General features: G+C 35.4%; 1 protein-coding gene across 4 annotated transcripts in view; it reads right to left on the bottom strand.

The window, feature by feature from the left end:
- Positions 1-702: 702 nt before the first annotated feature.
- Positions 703-23015, bottom strand: part of LOC145665313 (nuclear factor NF-kappa-B p105 subunit-like) — a 133746-nt gene continuing 111433 nt past the window's right edge. For 3 of the 4 annotated variants that reach the window (XM_081732611.1, XM_081732619.1, XM_081732621.1), the window contains 3 exons: positions 18590-18802; positions 13351-13418; positions 703-8228 (listed from right to left, as the gene is read on the bottom strand). In XM_081732611.1, the coding sequence (XP_081588737.1) occupies positions 13383-13418; positions 18590-18802 (249 nt within the window). In that variant the 3' untranslated portion in view covers positions 703-8228; positions 13351-13382. Of the gene's footprint in view, positions 8229-13340; positions 13419-18589; positions 18803-23015 lie in introns of all 4 variants that reach the window. The other variant, XM_081732614.1, reaches the window with a different exon arrangement.

Below are 23015 nucleotides of genomic sequence, written 5' to 3'. Positions count from 1 at the left end.
CCTAGCACTACTAAGTTAAAATCGGACTATCTGGTATTCATTGTGGAAGCAGTACAAATAATCCTCAGAAGAATACACGTGGGCTTATGTGCCATCAGTTCTTAAGTAAAATCTTGGCTTTTTACTCAACATTTTCACTTTGGCACTTAGCCCGGATTTTATATTCAGTCTACAATTGTCTTTTATTTTATACGAGAAGTTCCAAAGCTAGAATGAGTGGTATCTGTCTATACCGATTTTCCCCTAATATTGAGACCGGAAGACCTACCATTTTCGGTTTCAACAAGGACAGTCATGAAACCATCTAACGATGATTATTCCGTTCCGAAAAAAAATTCTCGCTGTCTCACAGTTTTAGCTCTGACACCTATCGACAGATGGAGCCGTTAAACACGACTTCTCTCACGTGCAGCGGTGGCTCAGTGGTAGAGCATTTACCTCTAGTGCATGAGGTCCTTGGTTCGATCTCAGCTCGCGTCAAGTGAGCTTTGTAGTGGACAAACACCATGTGCAACGGTTTTCTCGGGGTTCCCTCGTTTCCTCTCTTTCTGCATTCCACCATTTCCTTCATTTCTCATGATCACGGTCTCCTTTAGCCTAGCCGGCATAAACGTGCGACGTAAAATTTAAAAGATTTCATTTCATTTATCATTTCTCCCACTTCTGCATGCGATAGGTTAGTAGTAAAAGCAAAGTCAAAGCTCCATTTCACAAGCGTTTCTTTATTTGATTTAAATATAACAATTATAAAACATATATGTATTTACAAGGCATCTCTATAATTGATGTGTGTTATCACGATTATATTAATGAGAAATCACAAAATTGTTTACAGAATGTAGTACAATTTCACTGGTTTCTGTTGATATACATAACGACTATTGATTAAAACATATAATACAAGTAATGAATTTTCATACAAAATACACAATATTCATTTCTTAACGTAAAATTCAAGATTCACCATTAACAATATTCTGAAAACTTCAATCACCTTTAAGAAAACAATGAAATAATGTTATGTTTACACTATTTTATATAATCTATTCAAATGATAAGTCTATTTTTAATTACAATCTCCCATTATCATAGGTGCCCCATTATAGAAAGAATGTCAAAACCGACAAAGTACTGAGGCTTCTTTCCTTTAGGTGCAGCTAGAAATTGGTAAAACTTCAGTTCCAAACTATTCTGCCACTGGCCAGTTTTCTTTCTAAGCGCGTGCAACGATATTTACCAAAAGATGATACATACTGACACACAATTATAGTCATACGTCTTGCAAATAAAATCAGTAAAATAAACACACGCTGAACAAGACTGCACTTATTTAATATAAAAACACATTTACACGTGACGTTTCGATCTTCTAGCCAAAATCCTCATCAGACGTACACTCTCTGTACGTCAGATGAGGATTTTGGCTAGAAGATCGACACGTCACGTGTAAATGTGTTTTTATATTAAATAAGTGCAGTCTTGTTCAGCGTGTGTTTATTTTAATGTTACACACACATCAAATTAATGAATTGTTGCAAGACAGTCTACGGTTGTCATATACAGCAAAATCTCTCGTAACCGGCACTCAATTACCCGATAATAAAAAACAATGGCATTTTTGATTATTTGGATCTTAAGTCGAAAATTTTAACTATGAGATTAGGCCTAATCACTGTGAAATTAAAATACCGCTAATTTTATAGTAAGTATGTGATATCTTCAAATAGATAAAAGATAATCGAAATGTGGAACAAGAGCGCCCTAGATAATATTATTTTGCATGAGGTATCGTTATCACAAGTCACCTAGTGGCTTTCCGTTTTCAGCCGTTTAGAAACGCAAAAATAAATGCCGATTTTCTAAATGGCTGGAAATCAAAAGCAGATAAGTGAGTAGTGATAACGATATCTCATGTAAAATAATATTCTCTAGCGATATCTTGTTTCACATTTCGATTATCTTTTATCAATTTGAAGATATCACATAATTACTGTAAAATTAGCGGTATTTTAATTTCAGCGTGATGGGATCTCTTAAAAATATGCAATGGCTTTGCATTCTGGCAACACCGCCGTATTCGTTCCCGATTGGACTAGGGCAGGCAAGTTCAGAACGAATGCTTCACTTCATAACTTACTCTAAACAGCTCATTGCCTAAGAGGGGCCACGGCTGGACCTCACGCCAACAAATTTCACTCCAAATAGTTCAGTGTATGTCGTTACACAGAGTTTACATAAAGACATCTTTAAAATCTTTGTTCACTTGGTATATAGTGGTTATTCAATTATATAGCATAATTAACTAAAGGAATATTCTACAATCAACGAACACAAAGAAAAAAAAACAACATTTACTAACAGTTAAATTAAGATCCGTATATCATACAGCTCTTCTTAAATAATCAATTACAATTTCAGAAATTGTACACAAGATTAGAAAAAAAAAATGAAACTACAGCAAAATCGTCATCATCTCAAAATGCATAGCTATGCTAAATTCTCATTTAATTCTGTACTTTTGTACTTTCGTAACATTACGATCAAGTGAATCATGAACGTGCACAGCATTTCATACATATATATTCAAGAGACTTCCCAACTTATCCTAAATCTCTCACTTTTATATAATCGTTCCTTTCTTTACCTTTAAATATTTTATGAAGGACACAGAGAAAATACTAGTAGGGAATACGAGGCGCATCTACAAAATAAGTTCCGAAAGTACCGCCAAGATGGCACAAGCAGAAGAGAAATATGTAGCCATAATCTGGGTATGGTATCATAAACTTGACTACGAATTTACAATCTCCCGCCGAGTGCGAGGTACGCGTGGTAATCAAGTTTCTCCATGCTAAGAAACTGTCGGCGTCAGAGATTCACTGGCAGTAGTATAGAGTGTACGAATCGGATGTCATAAGTGAAGGTATTGTCAGAAGATGTTTCTGACAACTCACAGTAACCTGCACCAATGTGTACGATGGACAATGTAGGGGCCGACCATGGGTGGTTGGGATATCTTTGACCATCAACTATATAGTCCTGACTTCGTGCCCAGATACTTCTACCTGCTTCTCCATCTGAAGCGATTTTTTGCCGGGCAATGGTTTGATAGCATATCTGAGTTGTAGACGGTTGTGACACTCTGAATCCAGTTCTTGGCGGCAGAATTCTTCGACACAGGGGCACAAAAACTGGTGCCAAGTTACGACAAACGCTTCAAATAAGGAAGGTGCATATGTTGAAACACATGTTGTGTACCCTGTTTTATTTTATAGTTTATTGGAATTTACTTTCTGGATGTGCCTCGTATAAGTGTAAAAAATCTAGGGATAAGAGCCTAATTCTGTATTAGAATAAACTGAAGATAATTTTATTGATTGAAAAACTACTAACCAGTTGGATCTATTAAATGTCCAGAGAGAGTTCTGACTTTATGCCATCTAAATTCATTTTTAGTTAGTTTTGTTTTCCTTCATTTTATATAAACTTACGATATCCCCGAATTATTTATTTTTTATTACAAGAGGCAAAAAAAACATGGAATAAAGTTATTGTAACTCTTCAGTATAAATTCAAATGCTCACTCGTTTAAAAATGTTTCCTTGATTACAAACACTCTGGCTATCAATAATGTCATAAGACTGCCATATACATTTTTCAACAACGAAATTCATTTTATTTTATCGTAGTTTGCGTTAACAGGCCTGACATACTAAAAATAATACAAAACTTACCATTTTTCTTTTGTTTGTTTATTCATAAGTGAAAGGAGATAATGAAATGCGACTTAAAACAAACATACACTTTTTCTTGTGAATGAATATATGAATAAATAAATGTTTATTTCCAGAAAAAAAAATATGAAAAAAAATCATAGATAATGTTATTCTACAACAGAAAATATGAACCTCAAAAATTTAGTGTTGTTATCCATAGAAATTACACTGTTGCCAGAATAACATTTTCCACAAAATCCAAGTTAAGGCAGAGACTTGAGGAACTAACTCGATTGCATTTGATTACATATCATGTTGTCTTGGTATCTTGTGAACTACTTTTTAAATAACATTATTATTCAATTTTAATAACTATATGTTAAACGCATTTTGCTTATTACAAACTAAATACAACTATTATTTAAAAAGTAGTTCACAAGATTCCAAGACAACATGATACGTAATCAAATGCAATTGAGTTAGTTCTTCTAGTCCAGCGTTTCCCAACCTTTTTCAACTTACGGCACACTACCTGTGTAACTTGAATTCTTGCGGCACACTCATATATATATATATATATATATATATATATATATATATCTTATTTGTAAATATGAAATACATTGGTATTTTTTTTCTCTATGATTACTGATCTACTCACAGAGAAGAAAGCTCGATCACTGGTTTTCCCCCCGTGGTAAATCATTATGCTTATTTTTCATTCTAATTTAAAAATAGGGGACAATTGCAATGAAATATAGGACTCAGGTTTCTAAAAATACAATTCCTTTTTCGAAAACTGTATCCAACTTTTCACAAAGAAGGGAGATTACTAAATAATGAATGAACAAACAAATCTCTTTTAGTTTTAAAACACAAAAGTAGGTAATTTGTATGCACGTTTGCTTTGTAGAAAGGATTGAATAATATTTTTAAATTTCAAGTTACGAAATTGTCTGCATCAATAATAGTCATAACAATAATAACAAATATTTTTTTTTTAATTAAAAATGTACAGAAAAGTAACTAAGTATGAAACTTAAAATTGTGATTGTAGAGGTTCATAGTAATGTGCAATACAAATATATGTTTTTCCTATATCTTGCAATTTGATTGCTATAGAATTAATAATTTTGTTTCAATTTCCTCGCGGCACACCGGTTGGGAAACGCTGCTCTAGTCTCTGCCTTAAACTTAGATTTTGCGGAAAATGTTATTCTGGCAACACTGAAAGTTCTTCAGGTTCCTATTTTTAGTTGTAGAATAACATTAATAACATTATCTCTGATTGTGGTAAGTTGCATTTCATTATCTCCTTTCATTTACGAAAAACAAGTAAAAGAAAAATGGTAAATTTTGTATTATTTTTTAGTATGTCAGACTTTTAAGTACTCGAATGATACGAGATAGAATTTCATATATATATATATTAAATGAGACAAGAAACCAATACATTCCCTTACACACTAAAGTCGCTATAACAAGTAATGCATAGTTTTCCGTTAATTGCCAACTTCTCTTACATAAGAACTAGAACAGTGGTTCTCAAAACCTTTTATTGTTCATGGTACACTATCCTTTATGGTGAGCCATAGTGGCACATTTAACATTTTAATATAGTTATCGAGTGAATACATTTTACCAGGAACATGAAAAAGTCTCGAAGAAATCTCGCTGTACTAATGCAATAAAACTTGATAAGAGAAAGCGACATTTCTTTCACAATCTTTACTGCGCACAGAATCGATAGTAATTTTAACCTTTAAACTACGGAAGTTAATTTTTTAACCCTTAAACTGCGGAGGTACTTTTTTTAACCTTTAAACTACATTTAAAGCGTTTTCGTAAGGGTTTACAAGGAAGTCCATGTTTTTACTTCTATTTATTGAAGACACATGCAATAAAAAGTGTTACAAAAGTTATTGTAGTGCCATTTCGTAATCCAAATATCCGTAGTTAAGACAAGGAACGGGTTATTTCGAAAACGAAATATCCCGTAGTTAAAAGATTAATGACAAAATGACATCCATTGCACCAACGAGTTGTGATGTATACATTTTATAAATTTGCGCAAAACTCAGCCACATCGTTTAACACGAGTATTTTGCCTATCTATAAATACAAAAAGGATCGCAAAAATGGATATCAATGTGGTTCCAGTTATCAAAACATGTCACGATCTGTCAAACTATCAAACCAATAGCATTGAGGCAGTTATTGACACACTCATTTCAGAGAACTGAACAAGAATGCCAAAAGAAAATGTGTTAATGATAGGACAACTGGCAGTACTAGAAAATATGTACTTGTTTGGTACTTAGGCTGGTAGTAATAAATATATTGACAAATATTTAGCAGGGCCAGTTCAAGAAAGAAAAAAAAAAAAACTGTCAGATGCGAGTCTACGATTTGTCGCCCTCCCTCCTCCCCATACAGAATAGGGACTAAATTGTTCTGTTGAACATATTGCTACTTCTTCTACTCTTTTGCTCACAGCAGTAGGCAAGGGCGCCGATCCTGGGGGGCCGAGGTGGCCCGGGCCCCCTCATAGTACTTGTAAATTTACCATATTTGGCATAATTTGAATGCAATTTGTCTTAAAATCCTTATATATGCTTTCTGCATCTGAATGTCCCCCCTCCCCAAATTTACAGAGAAATCGGCGCCCTTGGCAGTAGGCTGTATAACTTTGGTACTTTGCTGTAGTACACCCAACGTCATTGAAATTTATGGTATGGTGCTTGAAAAAATAAATAAAAACAGTTGTGTTTATTCAAACACACGGAAATAATTAAATTTGAACAAATGAATCATCGCCTGTTTTTCACTTTCTCGTTCATATTTCGCCTTGCCTTTTTCTATAAAATGTACCTAATTGTTTTTATATTTCAGACATTGATACAAAATTGACATCTATTTAAAACACCAAAGAATTAAACAATTACGGAATTATACGGAGTTACAGAACTAACAAAGTCGTCACTAAAATATGAGTGGAAATAATACCAGGACAGAGCGCAACTGATATCTATAAAAAATACGGCAGTAGATACGTCATGTCGTAATTAGAACAGCACGAAGGGTGTGGACAACGGGTGAATCAACTGTTTTGCGAATTAAAATTAAATTTATTTTTTTCAAATATAAGGATGCGAACTGCGAGCACAAGCCAGTCGCCAATATAGTTGCATCTTTCGCATTGGTCTTTGTCAGTAAGTGACCAGTATATGGAAAGTTTCACTGGTGACTTTCTACAACGCTTTTCTCTGGAGATCGTGTGACGAAATATAAGTGTTTTCACCACAGACAGATAGAGGCTTCCCAACATTGATGAGGCTGAGGCAAGAGTATTCTCGGATTTGTATATTTATGAAAAAAAGAAAAATAAATGCACGATGTCATTTTGGGCATTCACATACTTGGTTTGCAAAGGATAGCAATAAATGCAATGAGTGAATTTAAGGTTGGTTTAAAAGGACAAATTTTGCCGATGGATGGCACTACAGTCTTCGTATCTCTCCCACGTATTTTTTACTTTTCACGAAAATTCACGATTTCTCTTACAAATTTCAATTTACAGACTTCAAATTTTTAAAAAAGAAGCTTCATAATCTATCGAAGACAACAATCCGTACCGATTTTTTTATTTAGAATTTTCATTGTTGAAATGATTTGATTGTTGAAATGGATATCCAAACCTTTAACAATGGAACTGTTTCAACAATGAAGAAAATTCTAAATAAAAAATCGGCACGGATTGTTCCTTTTAATAGGTTATGAAGTTCCTTCTCGAAAAATTTGAAGTCTCTAAGTTGAAATTTGTAAGAGAAATTGTAAATTTTCGTGAAAAGTAAAAAATACATGGGAGAGATACGAAGACTGTAGTGCCATCTATCGGCAAAACTTGTCCCTTTAAACTAACCTTAATGTTAAAAGAATTGTCTTCCATCTAGAAAATTCATTATCCTAGTGTTCTGGATAATATTATGAGAGTTATGTACTATCTTCAAATATTTATGTATTTATGTTTGAAAATATATCATCAACTCAAATGGCTGAGCTTTCATCTCGGATTCATATTCGACGGCAACGATGCCAATTCAGTTATAATCTTGGAAACACACACATCCTTTCTGTAACATGTATATATTCGTGACTCAAATATACACTTAATTTTGTTTTTTTATGTTCTTTCTTTCTTTGTTATCTTTTATTTTTATTTATTTTTGTTTATATAAGAATTTGTCATGTTATATACTGACGTGTTGAATAATACTAAAACTTGCAAAAAAGAACAATCTGTGCTCTCATATCACTTTGTTGCTTACTCGTCTGAGCAAATGTGCTAACAAGTAAGAAACACGCACTGGTTTAATTCAAAAGGAAGCGAATCTATGTGACGTAAGTAATGTTTTCGTGCCACATAACATGAGAACCTCATGGGAGTTACTACAAGAATTTTGATGTTTCTTTGTAGACTTCATTTATTTTTACAACTTTTCTGTTCATCACCTGCAATCAAAGAAGAAAGTAATATTTAGTGCTAAAAACAAACACATCATATAATACAATAATAATAATAATAATAATAATAATTTTATTGCATACTGGAAATTACAGACAGATCTCCCTAGTTACAATTTCCATACAAAAAGCATGCAAATAGCAAAAATAAACATAATACCTAATAAAATACAAATGATGCATGCACAAAAGAGAAAAAAAAATCATGTACAAAGCAAACATAGTCTTATATAAAAGAAAGTGATACTCTCAGCTGATTATGAAATGACTATATAACTGTCTCTGTATATTGTTAAAATTATAATAAAAAATGTCAATAACATTGGCAAAATCACTGGCCACTGATAAGATTTTATACAAAGGTACATGATTGTGAAAGTGAAAGTGAATTGCATACAGAGTTATCATAGATAACAGATTAAATTACCGTGAAGAATTGAATGTAGCATTTTAAGATCCAGAATAATCCTTCTTTCAGACAACCTTAACATACCTAATGACAGCCTAACTTCATCCAACGACATATTATTATTATTATTATTATTATTATTATTATTATTATTATTATTAATAATAATAATAATAATAATAATAATAATAATAATGTCACGGAAGCTCATCGATATCATCGTTAAACTTTGTCCCTGATTGTACTTTTAGTTCAATATTCTTCAAACGATATTCAACGAACAGCGAAAGGAAATGATGAATATTTCAAAACTAAATTGTGATTAATTAATAAATTCTTTGTCTGTAAAACTGCTATGTAATTCCACCTTTGAAATCGTTGCCAAGCACTGAAGTCAGCTAGCTTTCGCAATTCAACGTGTAAGATCATGCATGACAAATATAAGGAAACAATGGATTTCAGAGGTACACGTCTTTATGTATTTCACCACGAATACAGGAAGATCCATAACCTCGCCTCGAGTCAAGTATCACAACTACTGGGCTTTTCCAAAGTCAGAGTAGTAGCGCCGAAGACCGATCAGGAGGAACACCTTGTTATTAGTGTGTATTAACATCAATAATCTGAAGCTATGTACCTGTTTCATATTTGTCAATGCCTAGTCATGAGTCAGTGCTTGGGAAGTTTCAAATAGACACTACGTAAGTAAAATTACACACATTAAAGACATTCCCCACAAATCCTATTGTTTCATTTCAATAGAAAAGATTAATCATGTATATTGGTGTTCGAAATTATCGATGTCTGAGTTACTAAGAAAGTTGCTAATGCTATGACACCTCTTGCATACGTCCCGTTCTATGTAAATCATAGATAACTCATAACATAACCGCAATAATAAACTTAGATGGTGTTACCAGTGATGGTCTTTGCTAGCAATTCTACTGGTATCCTCAGAAAAGAACTCTGTCATTAGACTCTCTACACCTACAACCAAGTTCATTGCACATTTTAAACTTCAATTGCTAATCAATATTAATTACACGTAGGGTGTGTGTCACTGTTAAGCGTATGCGTGTCCCGTTAGAAGAAGGAAACCAACAACAGACACATACTGTTTTTTACATATGCAGTATACCTAGGTATAAATACTTATACAATCTTAGACAACAGAAAAAAATACTTAGACAATCTTAGGCAAAAGAAAAAAATACTTAGACAAACTTAGACAACAGAAAAAAATACTTAGACAATCTTAGACAACAGAAAAAAATACTTAGACAATCTTAGACAACAGAAAAAAATACTTAGACGATCTTAGACAATAGAAAAAATACTTATAGACAACAGAAAAAAATACTTACACAATCTTAGACAACAGAAAAAAATACTTACACAATCTTAGACAATAGAAAAAAATACTTAGACAATCTTAGACAATAGAAAAAAATACTTAGACAATCTTAGACAACAGAAAAAAATACTTAGACAATCTTAGATAACAGAAAAAAATGAAATCTTTCAGTTTAACCTAGATTATGACCAATACGCTAAGGGAGACGGATGATTCATGCAAGAAAATGGTGGAATGAAAATGTGGAAGTACTCCGAGAAAACATAAGGGCACGATTTTGTGCACCGCAAATTTACTTGGCCATGGATCGAACCGGAACCCCACGCGCCAGAAGTAAGCGCTCTCTTACAACAGACTTATCAAATATTCCTAGCAACGAACGACGTAGCGCCATAAAAAAATGAGTTCTCGAAAATTTAACCCCAAAATTGTTTTCTTTTCTTTAGCTTGCTGTGTTCTATCGGCTGATATACGTGTTATCTTTGAAGAATAGTACGTCAAACAAAACAATTAGAATGACAGTTGATCATTTTGGTCGATCTCTCATGAAAAATACTGTGTACTGTCGATCTTACTAGTGTCAGAATGGAAAGTGACGTCAGGATGTTTTAGCTTATTAGGTGGCGTAATTATTGTACACCATCGATTTTTAGGTTTACAAAAATTTCGTTTTTCTTTGCGTCGTGTTCGAGATAATACTCATCTTTAAAAATAAATAAATAAATATTTTTTAAAAAATAACTCAATGACATATCAATTTAAGTCATAAAAATGACAACCAGATAAAAGACCAATTTTGCAAAAATAAGATTATAACCAATTCGAAATCTGTTCCCTTCGGTCTGTCGTTGAGTGTGACACGAAGAGTTATGTACTTACGCATTTTTCCACCAGAGGGCTTTAAAACATACTTGATTTGTTGTTGAGAATGAGAACCAGACAAAGATCTGAAATATCTGGTTTTCGTTCTCACTTTCTTAATAAAAATACTCCAATAAGCACCAATATGTTCCAAGATGTGCGCAAATTGCATCCTAAATATGTTCCAGATATAAATAGACTGAAATAGTGTGACGTCACTGTAGTCAATGTCACTGTTATGTGTAGTCTTTAACTGTAGCGTTGCTCATCCGTATGCTGCTTACTCTACTTGGGTTCGAAGTGAAGTGTGTGCAGCAGTACAATACTGCAATAACTAAACAGCTAGTAAGTTCACCTCCGATACAGGCAAGTAGCCAAGGGAGGGGAGGAGGGTCTAGACCCTTTCTTTGAAACCAGAAAAAGAAGAATCAGCGTTAAAAATAAAAAGCTACGGCAAGATTCTTCCTTATGAAGAGCTTTGTCTGAAGCAAACGTGTGTGTGGGGGGGGGGGGGGGGGCAAGTTAAAAATGGATATTAATGTTATACGGAAGCACAATGACAAGAAGTTATGTGGTAAAGAAAGTTCTGTCAACATTTGATTCAACTGATTGTTAAAATACTAACATATGCTCATTTTATTGTCCTAACAAACAAATATATGTTGCCAGTAAAATAGTTTAGAATGATCAAGCTTCTGGTGTGTAATAACCACAATATTTCATGTCACTCCCCCCCCCCCTCCACCTCATTACGAAATGCTGACTACGTGTCTGTCTGACAGCACTAAAAAGGCGTGGGACAACAGTTTGACTGTATGGACGTGTGTTCGTACCGTAGTAACATGTTATACCCACCAAGGGACCGTAAGAAAAATTTTACATACAAAACGCTGCCACAAGAGAACTTCAGTAAAAGTAACGGATGAAATGCTCAAGAATACATGTTAGATGTGGCTTCCTAAGGAAACCGATTCCCACAAAATGATATGATCCGTGAGCCCATGTGTCTAGCTAGTATCAATACAACTATTACGCCAACTTTGGCCTGTGAGTGAACGAAAGACAACTAAAATGGCAGCTAGCATAAGGTACATGGAAGTATGTAGTTAAACTAGATGAAGCAACAATGGTTAATACTTGCACTCACCCATAGGTTAATACTTGCACTCACAGCAGAAATTTAAGGGATATGGTAAATGAACTATACTTCGCTACACTCGTCACAGTAAAAAAATAGTACATATAATAAATAAAATCAGAAAATGGGTAAAAATTATTTTAAACAATGGATAAAAATATTAAGTACATTTCATAGTCCTCCTTCCTGTTGAAACCAAAATTTTCCCCCCAGGGCAAATTCATCCTCAATTGAGAAACCCTAGCATCAACAAAAGAAAAGTGTTGCTCGTAATGTCGTTGGAAAGGAAAAGATCATATTTCTATTTTCAACAAACTTAAAAACTTCGTTATTGAATTCTCTATATCCAACAAAATGATATGATCCGTGAGCCCATGTGTCTAGCTAGTATCAATACAACTATTACGCCAACTTTGGCCTGTGAGTGAACGAAAGACAACTAAAATGGCAGCTAGCATAAGGTACATGGAAGTATGTAGTTAAACTAGATGAAGCAACAATGGTCAACTACGCCGCCATAGAGACGCAAAGAGATGTAACGACTTTGTCCTCTACTGATGGACAACTCAAAAGAACTCGTGTTACTGCGGGATTTGGTTATGCTGGTAATACATGTGTTTGACAAGAATGTAAAGATGAATGCTTTATAAACTCAACCACCACGATAATTTTCCGCATACATATTTCTACAGAAAGGACACTCCAAATGTGTGCATTCACATAAATAAAACAGCAAGCCACATCGCTCCGAACATCCCTCCACTTTTACCACCAAATGCGACACGAAAAAGGTATTAGTGTTATTCTGCTCTCTGTCGAGTGTTATGTTCAAAGGATTTGTAAACTGTGAAACGATGTAACAAACGCCTGAATTTACATAGCAACTACGTTGTTTTTTTTTTTTTAAAAAAAAGCTATACATTTTTTTTTAAAGTATGTATGCGGGTTTATTATTTACAGTCCAAAGGAGGTAACTTTTCCGAATTACCCTAGTAAGAAAATAACAATAATCTCTTCTAATTGCTTGTTTCAATTAGTTGCATTGGCACGGGAGATCCCGGTTCGATTCCCGGCGGGAGCGCATGTGGTTCGGATTCCACGTTAATTCGTAGGTCCACGTCTCACATAGCCTCGCTGCTGAACGGGACGTTACACTCAAAATCAATCAATCAATTAGTTGCACATTTGTACAATACTTTCCGCCCGAACATTTAAATATCTAACCCTAACACTACTAAAACGGAACTCTCAAATATTAATCCTCACAAAACACGAAGTAACTTATAAACAAAAGAGAAGAAAATAACACTAATAATAAAAATAAAATATAATACGAACCTAAACTCACCTTCTTGAATATACAAAATTATGATAGCAACTTCATTCTTCGCAAGCATTTTTCAACAATGTAGATACCTGTAAAATAAAAAAAAGTAAATATATCTACTGTACGTGTGATGGTCAAATATTCGTAACATTTATACAGCTACGAGCTATGTAATCCAACAGGTTTAAGCGCATAGACGACACATTCTGCATTTCATCGAAAGTATAAAATTATTTAAAACATATGCAATAGAAGCAGTTTCAAATAATTTAAATATAATACGTTACATCTATTGTTTCGAACCATACTAACCACGTACTGGCTGATTCTCTCGCTAGAGATCTCAAACTAAAAATGAAATGAAATCTTTCAAAAAAAGTTTTACGTCCCATCGTTTTGTCGACTAGACTAAAGGAGACGGTGATGATGAGGAATGAATGAAATGGTAGAATGAAGAAACCGGGAGATCCCCCAGAGAAAACCCATGCACATGGTGTTTATCCACCACAAAGCTCACTTGGCACGACCTGGGATTGAACCAAGGACCCCATGCACCAGAGGTGAACGCTCTACCACTGAGCCACCGCTGCCCCAGACCTCAAAATATTGCCAACAGAGATTTATAATATCAAGATAACGATGTGAAAATGTGTATATACAGGGTGCTTCAAAACAACACCGACAACGTTTGGGAAGTAATTCCTGACACCAAAATAAGGCAAAAAGTATAGACCAACCTGGGTGCAGAAACGCTTCCTTTCGGAGTTACATGCTGCCGAAAACATGAAAAAATGAATTTTAAAGGTTCATAGTTCCAAAACTATGGGACCTATCGTAATCGGGCCAAGACTTCACTGAGGAACTAATATGTGCTCTATCCAAAAATACATGTTTCAGAATCCTGCGGTACTCAAGCAACATTTTTTATAGAGGGAGTTTGGCTAAGGGCATATAATTTGAAGTACTCACCAACAACCTCTGTAAAAACTGTTGCAGAAGTACTGCAGGATTCTGAAAAATAGATACTTGGAAAGGGCACACACTAGTTCTTAAGTGAAGTATTGATCTGACTAGGTTAGCTCTCATAGTTTTGGAACTATGGACCTTTAAAATTCATTTTTTCACGTTTTCGGTTGCCTGTAACTCCGAAAGGAAGCGCTTGTGCACCCAGGTTGGTCTATACTTTTTGTCTTATTTTGGTGTCAGGAATCATTTCCGAGACGTTGTCGGTGTTATTTTGAAACACACTGTATATACTAAATAATAGCAAAGATTCAAAACAGCAAGGACTTCTACCCATCTCCTGCATCGCGAAAGTTCAAGAGTTCAATGATGCGTACAATGTAGAAGTTGAACAACGCGTGTTCTTCATTCGTAAATGTTGGTACACACGCTCATTTAAAACATGCCAAACGTCATTTCGTACTAAATTTGGTGTAGGAAGTGAAGACCGAATATTACACCCAGAACTCTTTGAAAGAGCTTAGAGACCACGAGAAGCCTTCCCACACAATATACAGATAACCGCGACATGACTGGAGAATCAACATACAATGTAGAAGTAGCTATTACTAACGTTACTATCACTAGGAAGACTCCCCAGAGAGTCCTCTCATATTTCGCGTGGTAGTTGCAAAGAAAGCAAAACTACGCGCTTACAGTGTTTCATGTGTTCAAGAACTGCTTTTGCCGGACTACGAAAAACACACTGGTTTTGTTTCTGGTTTCAAGATTTTCTTACTCAAAATTTTGGAATTTTTGACGTCACTTGCGCTGCAGACGAAGCAATCGTATCATTTAAGAGGAAACGTAAACTCTCGAACCACGCCTAAATGGGCAGAGGCAAATGTTGAGTATAAAGAATCTTTGCATTTACAGAAAATTGGAATATGATGTGATGTGTTTTGTTGTAGTATACCTACAAATATTCAACGAGTTTGTCAATTTCTAAACGGATAATGAACTAATTAATGGATATTACCAACAAGATAGTGGAACAGGTAATACTTCAAATGTCAGTATTTATGAAATTGAAAATTTTCTTTTTTAAGACAAATTAACTTTTGAAAGAAATGCCACCCAGAACTCCCGATCTAACGCCTGGCAAATTTTTTCTTTAATGCGTACTGAAGGGCAAAGTGTACACAAATAAATTCCGCACAACCAGACAACTCAACAAAGCTACACACAAATAAAGTCAATTCGTTAAATAATTCAAGCTTTGGAGAAACGCATTCAAATGTGCTTGGATGTGAAAGGAGACCGTTTTTACTACAGATGTTTCAAGGACTGGTAAAGAAATAGCAATATAACTTGAACATAAACATATTACTCTCATACTCTTCCTTACAAGAATTTTCTCTCAGTTCTCCATGGCATGGTCGACCAATCCACTATCCAAATCGATACGTCTGGAGACGAAGAGCAACGTTGTCACATGCAGTTGACAGACCCAAGACCTGTACTGGTATCCTGTAGGAATGGCCAGAACCGGTTCCTAGTGGAACCAGTTTTCGGGTCTGAACGGATCCAGTTCTAGAAGATCCGGTTCTGAAAACCGGATCTCCAAGAACCGGTTCCTCGCGCAACCGGAACTTTGTAGCCATCCCTACACTAAACCCCTAGCTGCTGGCAGGCTGTGAACAATGTGCTAGATAAAATGGTGGAAGCGACAGGCAGGCGCCCAGGCGGCGACCGCTTGTCTCATTTGGCTAAACAAACTGGGGAACTGAAAAAACTCATTGGCTAAACACCCACTGGTGGACCATTTTTTTTTCTGGGGGCACAAGCGAGTTTGGGCGGGGAGGGCACAAGCGCATGGTCCTCTTTGCGTGTTTTGAACGTGAACTTTGTGCCTCATTTACGGGTGTTTGGGGGCTTTCGGATCCAGGTCTGGAACCGGTTCCTAAGATCCGGTTTTGGAACCGGGTTTTCAGATCCAGATCTGGAACTGGTTCCTAAGATCCGGTTCTGGAACCGGATTTTCGGATCCAGGTCTGGAACCGGTTCCTAAGATTCGGTTCTGAAACCGGGTTTTCGGATCCAGGTCCGGAACAGGTTCTGGGAACCGGAACTTTGTGGCCATACCTAGTATCCTGTGGAACTCTTCTGTGATAACTTCCCGTAGTTCGGCCAATTGCGTATGTGATGTTGATACACTTTGTCGTTTAAAACATCCCATAAGAAAAAGCCAGGTAGTGTTAAATCGGGAGATCGAGCTGGCCACTCCACAGACCCACGTTGACCGATCCAGCTGTTCGGTTTCGTTCAACCATTCTCACCTGGTATGGCATAGCGTGACCGTTAAGTCCAGTGAACGCTTTCAGGCTACATAGTGTTGCCATATTGAAACTTTTTGTCCAGAATCAGGAATTAGAAATACTACAGTCAGTCAAATATCAGTCAGTCACACATAATTATGAGCCATCCTGTAGCTTACATATGCATCATATGTAATATAAGGGCAAATGCAAACTACCTAACGCATTTATCAACCATCTACATATGTCCCTTTCCTTTCTCCCATTTACTTTTACCCATAGGTTAATACTTGCACTCACAGCAGAAATACAAGGGATATGGTAAATGGACTATTCTTCGCTACACTCGCCACAGTAAAAATTAGTACATATAATAAATAAAATCAGAAGATAACTGGTAAAAATTATTTTAAACAATGAATAAAAATATTAAGTACATTTCGTATAGTCCTCCTTCCTGCTGAAACCAAAATTTCCCCCAGGGCAAATTCATCCTCAATTAAGAAACCCTAGCATCAACAAAAGAAAAGTGTTGCTCGTAATGTCGTTGGAAAGGAAAAGATCATATTTCTATTTTCAACGAACTTAAAAAGTTCGTTATTGAATTCTCTATGTCTGCGTGTCTGTCTGTCTATTGTTTGCATTCCTTTTTTTCAATTTTGAGCTCACCATTCAATAGAGCAGCGTTTCCCAACCTTTTCAACTTGCGGCACACTAGAGGTGTAACTTGAATTCTCGCGGCACACTCATGTACACATTATTATTGTTATTTGTAAATATAAAATACCGTGGTAATTTATTTCTGTGATTACTGATCTCCTCACAGAGAAGAAAGCTCGATGACTGGTTTTCGGTAAATTATTATGCTTATTTTTCATTCTAATTTAAAAATAGAAAACAATTGCAATGAGATATAAGACTCAGGTTTTTAAAAATACACTTTCTTTTTCGAAAACTGTACCCAACCTTTCACTAAGAAGGAAGATCACTAAATAACGAACGAACAAACAAATCTCTTTTACTTTTAAAACACGTTTGTATGCATGTTTGCTTTGTCGAAAAGATTGAATGATATTACGAAATAGTCTGCAACAATAAAGAAGCAATAATGGTCATAACAATGATAACAAATACTTTTTTCAACATTAAAAATGTACAGAAAAGTAACCGAGTATGAAACTTAAAATTGTAGATTCATAGTAGAGGTTCATAGTAATGTAAAATACAAATATACATTTTCCTCTATGTTTTGCAATTTGATTGCCATGAATTAATAATTTTACTTCTATTTCCTCGCGGCACACCAGCGGATCATTCGCGGCACACAGGTTGGGAAACGCTACGATAAAGGATCAAAAATTATTTGAAAAAGTGATGGAAGTTTTCGCGCCACTCTTACCGTTCCCGAGATATTGGCCAAAAAATGGCCGATTTCCGGAGATTTAAGGAGCCATATCTCGGGAACCGTAAGTCATAGAGAGATATTGGTGTTGATCAATACCTAATAGGATGGTGAATATTTTGGTACCAACCGATAGCCACTGGCCAACGGCCACAGTTTCCCAGACATTGGCCAAAAAAGTTTGAATTTCGGGAGATTTAAGGAGCCATATTTTGCGAACCGTAAGTCATAAGAGATATGATATTTTGCAATTTTTTGCGAGAAACAGAAGGTACGGTTAAAAAGATTTACTTTTACATGTAGGAACAATCACAGTTATCCTTCCTGCTCCATCTCTCCATTCTTTTTAAGTTCGTTCTGACAATTCTCATGGAGCATTCTTAATTGGTTTCATTACTTATCTTAGCATAATGGAAAAGATCTACATATATCCATTGAGATTTTTGTATTGTATTCAAACTGTTTTCATTAAAAATAAATAAGGTTCAAAGTTTTTATATCTATTTATAGGTTTCAATAGACAGATGAAATTTTTTGTTATTTCTTTCATACAGTAATAATGATGAAGTTTCAGACCTTTTACCATGATCACACTTACATCTTCATTCTTGGCTAACTCGATTGGAGTTTCTCCAATGAAACTTCCACTTGTGCTTGTTCCGTCCTCCTCCCCACTTTCCGTATAGTCATCATCATAATCATCATTATCACAATCATCACAACAATGATGTCTATTTTTCTCTGTTTTGGTTTCCAATGACTCTCCATCCTCATATTTGGATTTGAAATAATTTTCAATTGACGGATCAGCCTGAAAAAAAAGGAAACAGATTAAATTCATCTTCTTACGTACATACATACCACATTTACATAACAAACCATACAAGTTTGCACTAGGTGTTTAATGTTCACACAATACTGTAATTGAAACCGATCATGGCTTTTTGACCTATGTACTTATCATCGATATTACGACTCTAATCAATTAATTTCATGATTTTATAATCAATTCGCATATTTCAAAAAGAAATTTCCATATGAATCGTTTATTTCAGAAGTTCATCAACTGACATTTTTTCACAAAATGGTTTTTCAACGGAATCAGCAACTCGTACTGTAAACACACATTTTAGTGCAGAAACCAGTGGACTGTCACTGCAACTTATGGGTTATTATTCAAACCAAAACTCAGCTCGCACCATGTGACAAACACCGTGTGCGTGGGTTTTCTCGGGGTTCTCCCGTTTCCTCCCACTTTCTTCATTCCACCATTTCATTCATTTCTCATCATCACCGTCTTCTTTGGCCTAGTCACCATAATCGTGGGACGTAAAGCTTACTCATTTTAAACCAAACATTGAGTTTAGTGCAAAAACCCATCAAGTCACATCACATAGCGTGTTTCTGCAGTAAATCAAAGTTTCACTTCTGTTGGCAACACTGCACTGTTGGCAACATTCATTGTTTCTGTTCTCCCAATGCACCATAAGTTTCCTTTGTTGACATTTTTCAGCAGTCATCATTGTGTTGTTGTGCACATATTACACTAATAATCTTATAATAACTGCTTCACATATTGTTTCACGTTGATTGTGTAAAATATCTACTATTAGTTCTGAAGATGAACCTCAAGCAAAAAAGGAACGTGATGTTACCAATGAAAACAATTATAAATTAAATGCTATTCAAAAATCAAAAGTCAAACGTGAAGAATACAAAAACTACAAAGGTAAAATGGTGCCAAGATCTATTCCTGATTAAATTATGTGCCACTGTCCAAGTAAATGCAGTTTATCCATTGATGATGAAACAAAAAATAAGACTTGGAATTATTTTTATGGATTAGATACAAAAAAAAAAAATCAAAATACATATTTGCAAATAAAAAATGTACAACATAAGGTAAGAAAAAAAAGTTAGGGTCACGTCGATGCTGGTACAAGTGAAACTTCACGCTCGAATAAAATAAACAAGTTAATTAAGTACTTACTCTGAGCGAAGAACGTAGACTGAAAGTATTTGAAAACAAGATCCTGAAACAAATATTCGGACCCCGAAGAACGGGAATAGGGAATGGCGAAAACTTCATAACGAGGAACTACATAATTTATACGGTTTACCGAACATTGTTAGGGTCATCAAGTCTAGGAGGCTCAGGTGGGCAGGTTATGTAACCAAAATGAAAGAAAGTAGGAACGCTTTCAAACTCTTAACTGGAAGACCAATCGGAAAACGAACATTCGAAAGCCCTAGGCACAGATGGAAGGACAATATTAAGATGGATCTGCAGAAATAGGAATACAAAGTGGAAACTTGATCCAGTTGGCTAACGATAGAAGTCAGTGAAGAGCTTTTGTGAACGCGACACTGAATCATAGGCCATAGACTTAGTTAGTTTTTAGTCAATTAAGTACAACATTAGTATCAATGGAGTTCTTAGTCCAAGGCAATAAAACACTTATCTATACAAGAGGCAAGAATCGCGGTGGGAATACTATTGAAGATACTATATGTGTTGTTATATATGAAATGAAATCTTTAAGTTTTATGTCCCAGGGTTATGCTGGCTAGCCTAAAGGAAACGGTGATGATGAGAAATGAATGAAGTGGTGAGATAAAGAAAGTGGAAAGAAATGGGAGAACCACGAGAAAACCAACGCACATGGTGTTTGTCCACCACAAAGTTCACTTGGCTTGAGCGGGGATCGAACTGAAGTGAACGCTCATCCACTGAGCCACCGCGGCCCTTTTTATACATGAAAATACATATTATATTTTTAAATAAAGGAAACCCATTACGAAGGAAACCGAAACAATATTTCGATGCAAGGTTAAGCATTTCAAAAATGTAGAAATATTTTTAGTCAAACACTCTGACATAAAAGGTAAAGTAAAGTGTATTGTTTTTACAACAAATATTTCGAAGAAAATTTTATTTTTCTTTTGAGTGCCCACAAGTTGACGTTTGTAGCGAGTGTGAAATCTTTAGCGCAAAATTAAAGAGACACTTGTTTAAGAGAACGTTAAGCGTACTTTCACTGCTGAAGAAATGATATACAAGTGGAGGGCTGAACAAATTTATTCAGAACTAAGAGAATGAGTGAAAACAACGATGATGATACAATGGCATTTTGATTGAACTTTGTGCAAAATCCTCCCTTCCCAAACATACTTGTTCAAGAGGTTTTGTAGGGGGCGCGGTGGCTCAGTGGTAGAGCGTTCACCTCCGGTGCTTGGGGTCCCTGGTTCAATCCCAGCTCGCGCCGTGTGGACTTTGTGGTGGACAAACACCTTGCTCGTGGGTTTTCTCGGGGTTCTCCCGTTTCCTCACACTTTCTTCATTCCACCATTTCACTCATCTCTCATCATCACCGTCTCCTTTAGCCTAACCGGCATAACCACGGGAGGTAAAACTTATAGATTTCATTTCATTTTTCAAGAGGTTTTGTATATGCGTCAGCTTTGGTTTAATAAGTTTTGTATTCATGATGTGAAAGCAAACAAAGCACAAATCTACCTTTATCATGAAGGTGAAGAGAACAAATTGGCAGATAAAGTTTGCTCACTCGTATTGCATTATTTAAAAGAAACAGTTTCAAATGAAGTAAAATACCCGGTTCTTTTCAGCGACGGACCATCTAGCCAAAATAAGAACCACACCGTTCTGTGGTTTCTAATGAACCTTTGTGATAGGAAATATTATGATTACTAAGGATAGCAAAAGATACCAGTGTAATAAACAAGCTCGGGAATCGAAATTGGAATCCGTCCAACGCCCGTACATTGACAGCTTCGCCAATAACAACCGAATTGCATACAAAGCTATCTGCACACAAACGCTGTTACCAGTGCAAATTGTGATGTGATTCAAATAAAACCAAGTTCTGTTCCAATCTCACCACAAACAACCACAACAAACCACAATATTAGGAGTTATATTGAAAGCAATAACTTCAGCAATTTGATTTCACTATACTATAATATGAAACCTAGTATGGACAATTATAGTTTACATAGTATTATATGTAAAAGTAAATAATAATAATAATAATAATAATAATAATAATAATAATAATAATAATAATAATAATAATAATAATAATAATAATAATAATAATAATAAAATTCAGCACAACACTTTAAAACGTCCTTCAGTCTGTGAGCCATATTCGGCAATGATCTGTCGCTCTTCCCGTCTCTTCTCTCTCATGAAGCCCTGCCCACGGGTCTAGAACCCAGGCGTAAAGTGTAATCTTGAAACCCTCAATTCATACAAACTTTTATTCATTTTGTTTGCACATATACTCTCACTGGCTGGAGAATTATCATGATGCGAAGTCTATAAGAGTATGTTATCGCTGCGGTTTCCACGGATCAGGTTCAAACGTTAACAAAGAGTCCATTGTAACGTCAAAAGAAAGAAAATGCAGAAATGAAAACTAAGTGCACTCTTGTAAGTCTATTATACAAAATAAAATGAATGTCTTCAAAATTAGTTCATAATAAAGATCACTACAGGAAGTTTGAAACTGTTACACAATATTTCCCAGTAAAGAGACATTTATTTTTACCGTGTGATCGGGAATTTGGAGTAATAGAAACGTGTCTCCTCTTTCGCCCACCTCTTGAGGAAAAAGTTAAATCAGAACTCCTTGCTGGTCATTTAAGGAGGCCACGACGTTCCAACCAGCATCCTAGAAAATGGATGTCGAGTCACGCACGAATAGGACGTTCGAAATGTGGTGGGGCTCCATCTTGCATAAAGATTAGGTCATTATAATTGTCCCATGTGGATATAATACCGTGAACATAACCTTCAAGCATAGCAAAGTACCGTTCTGCATTCACTGTGTACCGAATGACGTATAGACCCAACATCAAAGACGAAAGATTTTTCAAAAGTAGCAGGTCCGTGATTACAACGCAAAGAACTTTTCGCTTAAGTTTGCTATTCCACTAATGAAAATGTTCCTAAGCGGAAGACTATCTTAAAGTGGGTCGAGAATTTCTGGACAGTGGGTTCT

This window comes from Thermobia domestica, chromosome 1 (assembly GCF_964235325.1).
Source record: "Thermobia domestica chromosome 1, izTheDome1.hap1.1, whole genome shotgun sequence".
NCBI lineage: Eukaryota > Metazoa > Arthropoda > Insecta > Zygentoma > Lepismatidae > Thermobia > Thermobia domestica.
This window is presented reverse-complemented; position numbering and strand designations above follow the sequence as displayed.